At 48.6% G+C, this 16,332-nt stretch overlaps 1 protein-coding gene across 5 annotated transcripts in view; it reads right to left on the bottom strand.

Annotated features, from left to right (window-relative positions):
- yki (Transcriptional coactivator yki) overlaps positions 1-16,332 on the bottom strand; it is a 204,147-nt gene that overhangs the window by 57,404 nt on the left and 130,411 nt on the right. For all 5 annotated transcript variants that reach the window (XM_071673501.1, XM_071673504.1, XM_071673502.1 and 2 more), the window contains one exon: positions 1,481-1,836. In XM_071673501.1, the coding sequence (XP_071529602.1) occupies positions 1,481-1,836 (356 nt within the window). The remainder of the gene's footprint in view (positions 1-1,480; positions 1,837-16,332) is intronic.

The following is a 16,332-nucleotide window of genomic DNA, read 5'->3' as shown; positions in this document are numbered from 1 at the left end:
AGAGAGAGAGAGAGAGAGAGAGAGAGAGAGAGAGAGAGAGAGAGAGAGAGAGAGAGAGAGAAACTGACCATTGCATTCAAATTAACAATAAAGGTACCAGAAATCATTTTTTTTCTTTCTCATATATTTCAAGACACTCTGGTGACAGTTGTTTGCATAGGTTCTTATCTTTCGAACAATACAACGAAGGACGATCATATATTTATCAGGGATAATGCATAACCATAAACATACACACACACACACACACACACACACACACACACACACACACACACACACACCAAATGGCGTCCTAGCTTCGTCTCTTCGATGTATATCAAATGACTGTTATACTTCTCTTTTGTGTCTCCAATGATGATGTGATTATTACACGAAAGTGCACTTGGTAACTTATCGTGTTTCATTTTCCCCGTGGTCTCATAGAAATATATTGATCAAGCGCAAAATTGTGATCCTTTCCTATATATATATATATATATATATATATATATATATATATATATATATATATATATATATAATGATAATACAGGTTAGTCAAGCGGATCACAGAGCTTATTTCCTGAGGAAGGTAAGTCGGGGTGTGAGGGGGAAGGTGCAGTCCAGGCAGGGGAGGAGTGAACTGGGGAGGGCAAGTGGAGCCTGGGGGGGAAGGGGGGGGAGGCAGGCAGGCAGGTAGGCCGAGCAGGGGGCGAGGACAAGCGAGGTGAGGCAGGGGCGCGGCCGTGGCTAGGTGGCTGCCAGCCAAGACAGCTGCTGTTCCCCAGGGTCGCTGACTGACGCCTCCTCCCGCCGCCACCATCACCACCATCTCCAACAACACTACTTCCACCACCATCACCACCATCTCCAACAACACTACTTCCACCACCATCACCACCATCTCCAACAACACTACTTCCACCGACACCACCTCCGCTGCGACACACACACACACACACACACAGAGGGCCCAGGCCAACACCGCTCCCCCAGATCCCTCGACTGCCTTAAACTGTGGCAGGAGAGATGGAAGGTGTTCTACCTGGGGGACGATGGTCAGGCACGGGGGGGAGGGGTAGGCTGTTCTACCTGGGGGCATTGTGGGGGGAGAGGGTAAATTGTTCTACCTGGGGTAGGATGGTTCTTGCGGGAGGCACCACTGTAAGTAGAGAACGAGAGGCAGGTAGGCAGGTAGTTATGTAGGTAGGTATGTAGGTAGGTACGTAGGTAGGTACGTAGGTAGGCAGTTAGGTAGGTAGGTAGGTAGGCAGTTAGGTAGGTAGGCAGGTAGGTAGGCAGGCAGGTAGGTAGGCAGGCAGGTAGGTAGGCAGGCAGGTAGGTAGGCAGGCAGGTAGGTAGGTAGGTAGGTAGGCATGTAGGTAGGTAGGTAGGCATGTAGGTATGTAGGTAGGTAGGTAGGTAGGTAGGTAGGTAGGCAGTTAGGTAGGTAGGCATGTAGGTAGGCAGGCAGTTAGGTAGGCAGGTAGGTACTCACGTATCCTGGGGTCAAACCAGGAGGTGGACTTGTCCTCGTGGTTGATGAAGTAGATCTCGCCCTCGGCGGTGACCGCCTGCTCCCAGCTCTCCGGCAGGGGACCCAGGTTGCCATTCACGATCCCCACCGCCTGCTGGGTACCCGCCTGGGAGGGCGGCGGCGGCTGCGGGCCCTGCGGTGGGGCCTGCGACACGGCTACGTGCGGAGGCTGCGACCCCGCCCCCGCATGCTGCTGCTGCTGCTGCTGTTGCTGCTGCTGCTGTTGCTGCTGCTGCTGCTGCTGCTGCTGCTGCCGCTGTCGCTGCTTTATAAGGGTCTTCCTGGGGTCCTCCCACGTGGTCGACTGCGTTATATGGCTGGAGGGAGGGAGAGACAAACTGTAAGTTAGAGGAACGTATCACACGACCAGTTGCTCATATCTACACAGTCGGTCCAGTAAGACACAGTACACCCACACACTACACACCCCTCAACACTCTCCCCTCTACACCCGGGTGCTGGGTGTGTATCTCCCGCAGGTATGAAGCTTCGGAATGCGCCAGTATTTACGGGAAGCTTGCGCCCCCAATTACCACACACACACACACACACACACACACACACACACACACACAGGTTACATATATCTACACGAGTTTCAATGGCTTGAGCGTGGCGAGGTTGTACCTCGTACGGGCCAGTGAGCCAAGAGCCTGTAGTTCTGTAATCGTAAATCACTTATCTAGTTATCTGTAAATGAAAGTATAATACTGTTATCAGTAGCTTCGAAGGTCCAAGATATTCAATTGTGTAGTCTATAATGACCCCTTTACTGGTAGTCTTTCTGTCATGTGTTCTCACATAAGCGCATGTCCGGCGCTGACATCAGCCAATCGGCAGAGTGTGACTGCTGACCTCGACAGGTCCCGGAGTTATATGACAGGTCCCAGGTCAGGATAACAGGTCTTGTATGAAATAACAATAACGTACTCAACCTGACTATCCCACCTGAGGGGTTGGAAACCATATCGGTCAAATCAGGTCAGGTCGGCGGTAGCAAAGGTCAAACCTCTGCGTACAAGTTTGAATGACCTCCTTCGTCTACCCGAGACGTGTGACCTGACTTCCAGCCGTCATCATCATCCCCAGTTCGAATCCCACCCGACCCGACCCCTCCCTCATCCAAATGATACACTTTAACACTCCGATAATCCCTGAAACAATACATCAACACCGAATACTAATTATCCCCCAGGTGACTACGAGAAACAGGAGGCGTCACCTCCTCTTATTTTATTCTCGACTCACACCGTCCATGAGGCCTCCCTCCCTCCCTCCCACTCGCTACGTCCAGTCATCCCACCACTGAGGAACACTGACGCCCAGATGAATAATAAACATATATATCCAGTGCATCACAGTGTCGCCTGCAGCAGAACTGGGGCTGGGAGTCGGGCCCCCAACATAGCAGGCGATCTTCAGACCACACACACACACACACACACACACACACACACACACACACACCAGACGATGGTCAATCAATCCGTCACACCGACCAGGTAAAGAACGTGAAATTACGATTACCGTTGACCTGACTATCGGCTCGGGTGGCTCAGCGGTTCCCAACAACCTCCTGTCTATTTGAGGTCGATCTATTTTCTTTACCACCGCGTGACCCCAATTTCACTCGACGCGGGCGTACCTCTTATTTTCCTGCGCGGGGACCTGACGCTACAAGTTGGGGGGAGGGATGGGAGATTCGCCAAAGGCTCCCTCTCACACTACATGTCTAACATATGAACATGACTACGCTAGCTGGTCAGCACAGCGTCCATTTTGCTTTTCAAAAACAGGAAACAACATAATGTACACCGACTTGGGAACTAAGGGGGGAGCATTTAAAAACGAACCCTGTCACATCCTGCCAAGTGGGAAGTGTGTGACGCAACTACACCCCAGCATCCCCCTGCCAAGTGTCCCGTGTGACTCATCTAGGCCCCCAGCAACCCTGCCAAGTGTCCCATGTGAATCATCTAGACCCCCCAGCATTCATGCCAAGCCTCCCCAGTGTGACACATCTAGACCCCAGCACCTCTGCTAACCCCTTCCAAACATACCTACCTCACTAAACCTGGCATACAGTGACCCTTATGGAGAGTGGCAGGGGTTAAGGGGGACGCAGGCAGGCGGGGGGGGGGGGGGGGGGGGGGGGAGTATGGTGCAGGCCGGCCTCGCTCCCCTGCCAGAGATCACACTGTTAACACACTAACTCTCGCTCGAATCAGGTTACGGCACACAGTCCTCCTTAACTTGTAATAATCTTTTCCCGTCCAGGACGGCAGCTCCTCACACGTACACAGAAGCTGTCTCACTGCGGTGTTGAACCCCTTGACCACGAAAGCACGACCATTCGAGCACGGCGGCACGAACCTTGAACACGACGGTACGAAAACACTTTTAACTCGAAACTGTGGCCCTTGAACGCGAGAGTACGACCTATTTAGCACGACGATACGACGCTTGGGCATGACGGCCTACCCCAACCCTAAACCCGACCCTTGACGCCTACAACCAGAAACTTTAATGAATTCAACGCGGGAAAATAACATCAACATCCCGAGGTCCCGAAATCCAATGCACAGAGAGAAACGACACGTAGTGGCCAACACGCACGGCAGACCTTCACAAGCCCCACTACACAAAGATGTACTGACACAACATCAAGAACCCACTACATATATACCTCATGATCAGCCAGGCTGCGGTGGGTGGGCAAGCCTTCAGGGCCCCGGACTCAAGACAGCCTGAATGAGGAGAGGAGCTAGATAGATGAGCCAGTTGCTGTTTGCTTATGACACGGGTCTGGTGGCATCATCTAAGCTCCCAAACTGAGTTGTTGTGGGGGGGGGGGAGACGATTCTTCCCCGAAACCACTAACACAACCTGGCCAAGGGCACGGACCTCCACCATACAACCAAAATGTAGGTTACGCTATAAATATATGAGGAGGAGGAGGAGGAGGGGAAAGTGGGGCCAGTGTGTGTGTGTGTGTGTGTGTGTGTGTGTGTGTGTGTGTGTGTGTGTGTGTGTGTAGATGTACAATAAAGATACACATTAGAGTGGTGAGTCAGCCGCAGTACACGACTGAGAATGTAAATGAGGAGGAAAAGATGCAGAAGAAAATTAAACGGAGGCTTCATTAAGGCAACGGGCGGGAGCATCATGACCGTCATGCTTGCAGCATGATGATGCTGGCAGCATGATGATGCTCGCAGCATTACAGTATTGGTGAGAATTAGCTAGGCCACTGACGTCCCCAGTCCCCGGGGTCGTAAGTCAGGGGGAGCGGGGGATGGGACGAGAGGGGGAGGGGAACGCGAGTACGACTGACGACGACCCCTCCTGCCCCTCTCCCTCGCCCCGCCCACCACCACCACCACCCGACGCAGTCGGTGGCACTGGTGAATGAGGAGAGGCGTGCCCCTCCCCCACACCCACGTTACCAGACCCAGTTACTACTACTGGTCGCCCTCTCCTCCACCCCCCCCCACCCAAAGCACCATCCCCCACCCACACACACATGACCGGGGGACACCCGCCCCATGTGAGTGTTCGAGTGATGGCCGGAACCATGTGGTATTGTTCTTCCCATTCATGGTGGGCCCCCCATCCACAGCGGCCCCACACCATGGTCCTGGGTACACATGTTATTATCAGTTATCGCGTCACTCCGTCTGATAACATCACGACTGTTATCTTCCGTTCACACCACAGGTGGCGATAAGCCCATCAGAACCCCTTTACTGGGACTTCCTAGCCTGCGGTGTGGCTGCAGACGGATGTAATGTTGCTGTAGTGTTGATGTAGTGTTGATGTGGTGTGGCTGTAGTGTTGATGTGGTGTGGCTGTAGTGTTGGCGCGGTGTGGCTGTAGCGTTGGCGCGGTGTGGCTGTAGTGTTGGCGTGGTGTGGCTGTAGTGTTGGCGCGGTGTGGCTGTAGTGTTGATGTGGTGTGGCTGTAGTGTTGGCGCGGTGTGGCTGTAGCGTTGGCGCGGTGTGGCTGTAGTGTTGGCGCGGTGTGGCTGTAGCGTTGGCGTGGTGTGGCTGTAGTGTTGGCGCGGTGTGGCTGTAGTGTTGGCGCGGTGTGGCTGTAGTGTTGGCGCGGTGTGGCTGTAGTGTTGGTGTACCGATGGTGTGGGCTGCTGCAGCGTTGGTGTGGTGTTGATGTGGTCCGCACCAGAGTTGGAGTGGGCTGCAGTAGTGCTGGGTGGTTTATGTAAACTTACATATAAACTGTTGTGGTTTATTTTGCAGGAATCTGGCGGTTTATCTAAAGTGTTCCCTACACTGCAGAAGGCGGTATACACCTGAGGCTACGGCGGTTACATTCTGCTGTTCATATGACCAACAACTGCTCACTTTCACCCTTGAGCACGACGGTACGACCCTTGTACACGACGGTACGACCCTTTACACAACGGTACGACCCTTGAGCACGACGGTACGACCCTTATACACGATGGTACGACCCTTGTACACGACGGTACGACCCCTGAGCCTGTTGGCGTGGCCTTTACCCTAACCCTTTAGGGTCAAACCACCCAAAAGGGAGACATGACCCTAAACATCGGAGGCCCTTAAGGCTATAATAAATGCAGGCGTGGCACTGTATGACCCCCAGCGCTCTTCATCACTCCAAACACAACTATACGGTCGATAACCCCGGACATCAGGCGGTGAGACCCGCCCATCCCGCCAACTATACAAGGGCCACTCTTGCCCCACCCCCTCCCCGCTATCAATACTCACACAAGGAAAACCCAAACTGGTGTACTGGGTAGTGTGCGTGTACTGTGTAGGGTGTGTACTATGGAACGAGCGTAGTGTGTGCACTGGGTAGTGTGTATAATAGGCAGTGCGTGTACTGTGTAATGTGTGTACTGGGCAGGGTGTGTACCGGATAGGGTGTGTACTGTGTATTGTGTGTACTGGATAGTGTGTGTACTTTGTATTGTGTGTACTGGGTAGTGTGTGTGCTAGGTAGGGTGTGTACTGGGTTGTGTGTAGGGTGTGTACTGGACAGGGTGTGTACTAGGTAGGGTGTGTACAGGGTAGTGTGTGTACTGGGTAGGGTGTGTACTGGGTAGGGTGTGTACTGAGTAGTGTGCGTACTGGGGAAGGTGTGTAATGTGTAGTGTGCGTACTGGGTAGGGTGTGCACTGTGTAGGGTGTAGTGCTTACTGTGCAGGGTAGTGCTGCGTACTGTCCTCTGTGTGGGATGCGTATGGGGTAGGGTGTACTGTGCGTACAAGATGTGTACTTAGTACTCTTTAGGTAGTGTGGTGTGTACTGTGTAGTGTGTGATGTGTACTGTTTATAGTGTGTACTATACAGGATGTGTTGTGTGCTGTGCAGATTGCGTTGTGTACAGTGCACGATGTATACTATGTACTGGGTTCGGCTTGTGCTGTGGACTTTTGTACATGTAATACGAAAAATGTTTGATCCTGGCTTGAATTAAACCTCTCTCTCTCTCTCTCATATATATATATATATATATATATATATATATATATATATATATATATATATATATATATATATATATATATATAAGCCTTGACCGTAGTCCATCAAACTGTGCATATTAGCAGCAAGTCATGGCAGGGTGACCGGGTGTAATCATGACATCAAGGGAGGAAGACAAAATTAAATGCTTCCCCCTCAGTAATGGCTGGAATCAAATGGTAATGACAGGAGTACCCTCGGCTGGAGGGCCGCCGCTCACCACCACCCCGCCGCGAGCCGCATCGCACCACCGTCCTCATTAACGTCAATATTAATTGGGCAGAAAAAGACTTGGTCTGATCACGAGCGTGTTTTACACTCGTAATGAGAGAGGAGCAGCGTCTCTCTCGCGGGGCGGGGCGGGGCGGCGCGGGCGGGGGGTGTGGAATCATTCACTGGGTTTTTTTAAATACGTTATTTAGGAATTCCGCAGCGGAGGACAATGCAGCGGTGTCCAGGGGGACAATTAGGATCAGTGGGGAGGAGGTGACTGGCTGACTGACTGTCACCTCTTAAGGCCAGTGTGTGGCGCGCACCTCCGTCTGTCAACCGTGCAGATGGTTCCGGCCATTGCTACAACGCCCGTACGCCAGGAGGGTAGTACTTACTTCCCCCCGGGAAGGCCGGCTGCTGACACTGAAGGAGGCATCACAGACTCACATAACTTATGTAAACCCTTACGTTTGGCGCCCCATCACTTCCAGAGGAGAGTGAGGTCTGGTGGTGTGAGGGAGCGCGTGAGGTATGAAGCCGGCCCTGTGTGTGTGTGTGTGTGTGTGTGTGTGTGTGTGGACAGATGAAGCAGCTGATGTGGAGGACGACCATGAGCACACACGCTGGGCAACACAGTAATCTACCTCCCACGCCCTTTATTACTGAGGGATCACATGCAGGGAGGGAGGGAGGGAGGGAGGGAGGGAGGGAGAGAGGGAGGGAGAGGAGGGAGGGAGGGAGGGAGGAAGGGAGGGAGGAAGGGAGGGAGGGAGAGGGAGAGAGAGGAAAGGTGGGACAGCGGAAGGGGACGGAGGAGAGGGCCGAGTGCGAACTCTCTTCCCCATCCCGCCCATGGGACGGCACCGGCCGGAGCCATCTGCTCCACTCCCCCCCACTCCTCCCCCCGTGAACCACCTGCTGCCACCTGCTCACTGACCCTGGGGGTAGGGGGTGGGGTCAGGAGCACCACCTGGCCGAGCCTCCCCGTGAACCACCTGGTCACGAGCAGGACGGCACGCACAACAGGTCCTCAACAGGTGTGTTTCCGGGACGAGGCCCCGGTCAGCAGGTGTTTCCGTGGGGGAGGAGGGGGTGGCCGGTGCAACACCCGGGGGGAGGGGCAGCAGTGTTACTTCCCCCCCCCCCACCCAACCCCAGGGTGTAATGAAAGCTTTCCCCCTGAGTGAAAGTTACAACCCACTTCCTGAGTGAGGGCCGGTGCCCAAGGAGGCAAGAGGGGGCCAACGACAAGATGACCACCACCTGCCACGCTATGAATGGCCCACCAGCTGGGTCACACCACTGAGGAAGGGTCACACCACTGAGGAAGGGTCACACCACTGGAGAAGCGCCAGGGTTACACCACTGAGTAGGGTCACACCACTGGAGAGGGTCACACCACTGGAGAAGCGTCAGGATTACACCACTGAGTAGGGTCACACCACTGGAGAGGGTCACACCACTGGGGAAGGATTACACCATTGGGGAAGGGTCATGCCACTAGGGAAGGGTCACACCACTGGGTATGACCCTCTTGTTCTAGGAATGCCACTGTCTTTCCTTGATATTGATGGGGTCACACATGCTCACACATGCATCACGCTGCCCCGTGGTGCCACATGCTACCACATGATGCCACATAGTACCAAATGGTGCCACATAATACACATGACGCCACATACTAGCACTTGGCACCACAAACGACCACACGGTGCCACAAACTACCACATGGTGCCACATACTACCACATGGTGCCACATACTACCACATGGCACCACATACTACCACATGGTGCCACAAAGTAGGGTGCCATACTTCCCCATGCTAACATGGCTTGAGGCTCGAGGGCACACAATTGGGTGAGAAGTACAGTGACTCGTGTAACACACTCAACACACTCGCACACTGAACACAACACACTCGCACACTGAACACAACACACTCGCACACTGAACACAACACACTCGCACACTGAACACAACACACATGCTCACTGAACACAACACACTCGCACACTGGACACAACACGCACACTGAACACAACACACTCGCACACTGGACACAACACGCACACTGAACACAACACACTCGCACACTGGACACAACACGCACACTGAACACAACACACTCGCACACTGAACACAACACGCACACTGAACACAACACACTCGCACACTGGACACAACACGCACACTGAACACAACACACTCGCACACTGAACACAACACGGCACACTGAACACAACACACTCGCACACTGGACACAACACGCACACTGAACACAACACACTCGCACACTGAACACAACACGCACACTGAACACAACACACTCGCACACTGAACACAACACGCACACTGAACACAACACACTCGCACACTGGACACAACACGCACACTGAACACAACACACTCGCACACTGAACACAACACGCACACTGAACACAACACACTCGCACACTGAACACAACACACTCGCACACAAATGTATCCACAAGGAACACATTCCTGAGACTTTATTCAGTAAGAGACACAGTAAATCAGTACGACAATATACATGAACTGTTACTGCTATGAAGTTAGTTGTACTCGCAGGTGGTAGGTGGGTGGTTAAGTGTGTGTGTGAGAACGTTAGGTGAGGATAGTGGATCTGTAGGTGGGTGCGACAGCGTCAGGTGGTAATAGAGAGAGAGAGAGAGAGAGAGAGAGAGAGAGAGAGAGAGAGAGAGAGAGAGAGAGAGAGTAGGTGGGTGAAGTGTCAGGTGGTGTTCGTGGGAATGAAGGTGGGCGCGCGACAGTTAGTGGGAGGTGGGCATCGCGCAGGTGGCTATACCACTGTTATCATGATGATGATGATGATGACGAAATCAATACGTCATCACACAGGCTGCGTTGCGTCACCCCCCTTAAACCTCAACCCTCCCCCACTCTCTCTCTCTCTCTCTCTCTCTCTCTCTCTCTCTCTCTCTCTCTCTCTCTCTCTCTCTCTACCTACCTACGTAGCCGAAGCTAATTAAGAGTCGGTTGAGTCAGGGTAATGGAGAACCAGGTGACTGACAGGTCTCACTCACTCTTGGCACGCTTCCCTCACACCTCCCTGAACAGCCGTCACATCACGCTGCTCCTGCCTCACCCTGGCACGCTGATCTCCGGTAGTTGTCACATTAAAGATCTTGAGTCTCACCTCACACGTCTGGTGTCCCGTGACACACCCGGCGCTCACTCATGATCCCCCTCTACAAGCACACGCGCTCCTCACACTACGCGCTGACGGTACTACGAGCTGAATACGTACTGTAGTACCACGCCCGCTTCACACTTCTCCTGCCTTACAAACTACACACACACACACACACACACACGCGCGCGCGCGCGCATCATGTATTCTCCAGCCTTGTTTCACATGACATGCTCCCACCACACTCCCAGCGCCCTGTTTGCCTCACACTCGCCTTCACACTCCTCCTCACATCATTGGTCCGCCTCACACCCTCACAGCACCTCGTTACACAACAGGGGCCGCTGATCTGGGCTTAAGCAACGCTATAATGCACTCTGCAAACACGTAACCTCGCCTCATCCTTGGAAAAGAAAAGGAAGAAGCACTCGACCTTACCTCATCCTTGAAAAAGGAGAGGCGCTGAACCTCAACTCATCCTTGAAGAAAAAGTCACACACACACACACACACACACACACACACACACACACACACACACACACACACACACAGTTTTCATCCTGGGAGAGAAAAAAAATAGGCCATCCGCTTGAACTCATCCTTGAAAAAATAAAGCTTAACTCTACCTCATCCTTGAGGAAAAAACATCTCAACTTTACTTCATCCTTGAAAAAAAAAATAAGTATCAACCTGACCTGATCCTCAGGAGGGAGGAACTTCATACATTACCCCATGGCAGCTCAGTCAGCCAATAAGGATTAAATCGCAAGTGAAAATATCCGCAGTGCAACTGGATCAAGTGACGCGGCTGATCATACGAGACACCAATGACGATGCAAATGATTGTGCAAATCAGAGATTCAATGGGGCGCTTGATGACCCGCCTGGTGGTGTTGGTTCACGACGGACGCCTCTCAACACCATTAGCTAGAGCGTTACAAATATGCTCGCGGAGACATACACCATCTGGAAAGCTGCGCCACACACACCGCTCATTCTGCTGAATATTCACATATCAAATGGACAATAAATCTAAATCTAAATGCATCAATATACATCGCATGCATTTTGGATGAAGACTGGAGTAGGATGCCATAATGGAATAAAGCAAAATTATCTCAAGATGTTATCATATGGTATGCGTTAAGTGGACACAGGCAAGAGGTAGAGAAAACGGTTGCATTTCAATCGTAGAAAACGTTGGAAACGTTTCCAAATGTGCTGTTGGACACTTCAACAACCTCTTGAGCACCAGGGTCCGACCCTCTGGGTGTGATGGTCTGGCCTTTGACCTGAACCTTAAGGCTTAGGTAGAAAGGCCAAGCCATCATAACAAAGGGTCGTACCGTCGTGCTCAAAATGGTCGTACGGTCGTGCTCAATCCACTAGATAGACAGGTTAACTTAAAAGTGCATATATCTATATATCTATCTATCTATCCATATATCTGGGTTTATCTATCGTGGGTGAATGTTTTGGCTGTAACAGAGAGAGAGAGAGAGAGAGAGAGAGAGAGAGAGAGAGAGAGAGAGAGAGAAGGCAATTACGTGCAATCTACAACCCTTCATGCCTACGGTAATCCAAAAAAACTACAACGTAAACACAGGACTACCGTCCATGCCTGGCGCAAACCCCCGTGATGTAAACTGGGGGCAAAACAACAACAGTCGTATCTCGTAAGAAGGTAAATAAAGCATAGAACAAAAGCATGCGTTAAGGTCGAAATTCCTCAGATAACGAAGGTCCCGTTAGTACGTACTTGTGGTGGTGGTTGTGGTGGTGGTTGTTGATGTATGTGTGAACATGGGTTCCACTGTGCATACAGAGAGAGTAAACATCTAATGTTATTCTACAACTTTGTGTCAGTACATAACACTACACACACACACACACACACACTAAACTTACAAGTACAAGCAGAGCCTTATCTGTAAAAACATAGTTAGCCTTACTAGTATGACTACAGCCTTATTTGTAAACACCCTAGCCTCACTAGTAAACACTCGATCCTTTACTAGCAGTTAAAAGCTTATTAGTAATTACCCTAACCTTACCAGTAAACACACAAGCCTAACTAGTGAAGCAATCACATTACTAGTAAACACACTAGCCTCACTAGCAAAAACAATACCCTCACAAGCAAATACCAGCCTTACTAGTATGCGCATTATCTTTACTAGGAAAATGATAACACCATTAGTAAACAAAGGATAGTCTTTGAGTAAAAACAAACCTTAACAGCAAACACATTTTACTCACTAGAAAACAAAATAACCTTGCCACGAAACACACGGAACTTACTAGTAAATACACCAGCCTTACTCATACAAACATGCCTTAAAAATAAAGCAATTAGCTTATCAAAATCTAGCCTTATTAATAAGCGCACTATCCTCATAGTAAGTTCACTGGCCTTACCATTAAATCCTCGTAAATTAAATTAAAACTTGTACAATTAAAACCTCGCTAGTAAGCTCCAAAAAACTTATTAGTAAACACATAAGGCTATCTAACTAGAACTACTTGTGTTTCTAATACAATGATTCTTCTGCACATTCCCTTCTTAATTGACCCCCTATCTCGAAAACGCACTAGTCTATGACTTGTTACATCTTTATATCATTAAACCCTTATATATATATATATATATATATATATATATATATATATATATATATATATATATATATATATATAAATAACCTTATAGACACGTATTGAAGTACTTCCAACACACACTAGATGGCGAGGTAGGAATGTACGCGACGCCCGCCGCTCTATAATATTCTATACGTCTCTACAATTACGACCGACCGACTCTCCTACGTAGGGTCTGGAGTCAGCCACCTTCATGGCCCCGCTGTGTCTTCCTATTCTGCCTATGTACATGAACCAGCACTACAAGCACGGGTACAATTTAGCGGTTCAGACATATGGCGCTCTAACTATCCAAACACCCCCAACAAAATGTCGAGCTTGAATACCTTTATTTTATCATCCCGAAATGACATCTTTCTCGAAGTACTTCGGCGAGTTGAAGGGGTTTACGAATCTTCACATGTGTAATAAACATTTACAACGTGATGTCAAAATTCAGCCCATGAAATGACACCGAACATCTTTTATTCCGATGACTGAGTAGCAAGCAATCCTTCGACGAATGGCATCCGAAGCCACACTCGGCGGGTCCTATGCGAGTATTACCACTAGAAGTACCGCTTCTGATGGACTTCGGTCCAATGACTGCTCATTCTCGAAATAAAAGCATTCCAGTCATATCTGTAAACACAGTACCCTAAAGAGTAAATACCAGCCTTACGTATAAACGCATTATCTTTACTATTAAACTATAACCTGCTTGGTAAACACTAGCACCAGAATATAAATATACCTTAATAGCAAATAAACTTTCCCTCCTGGAGAACAACATAAAAAAAGTAAAATCATAACCATAATATTTTCATTTCAAGAGGAAAATGTCTAAATCGTGCATTATGCAGTACAGTGAAAAAAAAAGCCGTCTACTCGCCGAAACAGTATGAGAATATATCATTCAACTTCGAACTGAAAAGGTACATAGTTATACTTCTGTACAAATACTATTTATTACGCTTTTAATATCCACGATTATGATAGAACCAAATCTAATATCAAGATTCTCAAACGATTAACGTAATTCTATATATATATATATATATATATATATATATATATATATATATATATATATATATATATTCGTCTGTTTCCTTGCGCTACCTCGCAAACGCGGGAGACAGCGACAAAAAAAAAAAATATATATATATATATATATATATATATATATATATATATATATATATATATATATATATATATATATATATATGATCTTCAGCCAAACCATGTTTATACATTTTTGACGTCATGGACTTCGTCACACAGTCGACCAATCCTTACCGATATAATCTCATCTTGTTACTTTCCTTCAACATTCCCTTATCTAAACAACGTAAACGTGTTATTACATAATCATTTTGCGCCACGGATCCCAAAGAATCAATGCTAGAAACAAAGCCATTGTAGTCAATAAGCTGAGCAAAAAAAAAAATGGCATCGTGATCTGTTTACGATGCTTAGGCAACGTTCTTCAAGGACTCCCATCGCCAACACGATCATTAAAGACAGACATGGCGTAAAATATGGTTAAAACCAGAGTTCATTATGGGAGTGATCTGCTTCTGAAGGGACGCCATAGTGCTTTGTAACAAAGGACAATAAAACCTGAAGTCCAAGTTTGTTTTCACTCATACACGACCTTATGATCAATTTTAACATAGGGACATGATTTATATAAGTATGTAAGGCGTCTGCAACGAATCATTTACGCATCTACGGCAACTGGACCCCCGAAACAGGACGGTAAGGTTCTCAAGCACGGCGAAACTTAAGACCCAAAGCCAAAGCACATATTCTATTTTAAGCATGATGGTCAAATTTCCAACCCATGCCATCATACACGTCGCTTACCTATCGGTCGGGAACGAAGTGTTCCCTTAGTTAAATCTTAAACGTTTTTCGTCGGCATGGATTAGTTTAACGATAAATTAAAATCAAGACATTACTGTCTGAACATTCATTCTCATTATGAAACCTTACGTGAAACGCTACTGCATGATCTACGAGAGCCTACGTATTCATAATAAGGTTGAGGTAACGAATAACAAAAAATCATATATTCTCATCTGATATGAGAACAGCCTATCGAGGCATATAATATACTATTGTTTGATATATAGTTGTATATACCTTGACCGTTTGTCCTATAACTGAAACTTGGCGTCGGCAACAGCCATGATGACGTCCGTTATCTTGCCCCCTTGGACGCGATTGGCGCGTGACGTCACGGGGAAAACATATTGTTCCGGTCAACACAAACACGACTAACCAGGTGATTAATCTCTGCGAAGCATTTCATCAGCTATGTCTATAATACATCAGTTTGTCATATGATCATCAGCACCGACAGAGTACAAATTAGTTTCTCTTGTCGCCATGATATTCAATTATTGCTTTAAGTGGGCGTGTCCTGCGTGTACATGGCCATGATGGAAGCCCCGCCCACCAACACGCTAAACCTAGGGGCTCGCACGCCATTGGTCAATCACTTCCCGCCTTTTTCCACCAGAGGCCGGGCCCCCGCCGCGCTCCCCGACCCTATCGATTCTCTTATTGACAATACTTTATTTGTAATTCTGTTTGCAGAAGTATGAATGGCCACACCATCACAGGTCGGATGGGTAATAGGGGAAAAAAAGTAAACATTCAACTTGGGCAGTTAGCGAAAAATCAAATTAAAGTGTCACAAAGCCTGTCAAGTCCGCAATGAATAAATGACACAAACTTGGTTTATTCTTTTTGCTATTGTTAGTACACGTAGACGTCCACTTTCCACAGTGAATGACCCTACAAGGGGAGTACACCAAGAACTAGAAATAACTACTTTTACCCAATCTGTCGAAATATTTTGGTCTCCATGTCCGACCACAGGAGAGGGAGGGGGATGCCCTCCTTATTTCCAGAAAAAATAAATAAATTCTGAAGAGATGGTGGTGTGTGTGTGTGTGTGTGTGTGTGTGTGTGTGTAATAGTAACGTTGGTTGGTGTTATCTGTTAGGAGTAGTGCTCCTCTTGGCGTCACACAATGCCCAGAGATAACTATGAGTGGATTCCTGTTTATTATAAAGGTGTCCTGAACGCAAAAGGTTAGCGGCGAAGGACCGCGAGGCGCAATGCCTAAGTCTAGAGCCATCTTAGCCCCGTAAACATCTTCCCCTTTTCTCTGCGGTTATGTTCGGTTCGTCAGGATGAACATATAAACTTTCTTCGCAAACATTTCCAACACAGACAGTGTCCGATATAAACATCAACTCTA

Source organism: Panulirus ornatus, chromosome 19 (assembly GCF_036320965.1).
Source record: "Panulirus ornatus isolate Po-2019 chromosome 19, ASM3632096v1, whole genome shotgun sequence".
Classification (NCBI taxonomy): domain Eukaryota; kingdom Metazoa; phylum Arthropoda; class Malacostraca; order Decapoda; family Palinuridae; genus Panulirus; species Panulirus ornatus.
This window is presented reverse-complemented; position numbering and strand designations above follow the sequence as displayed.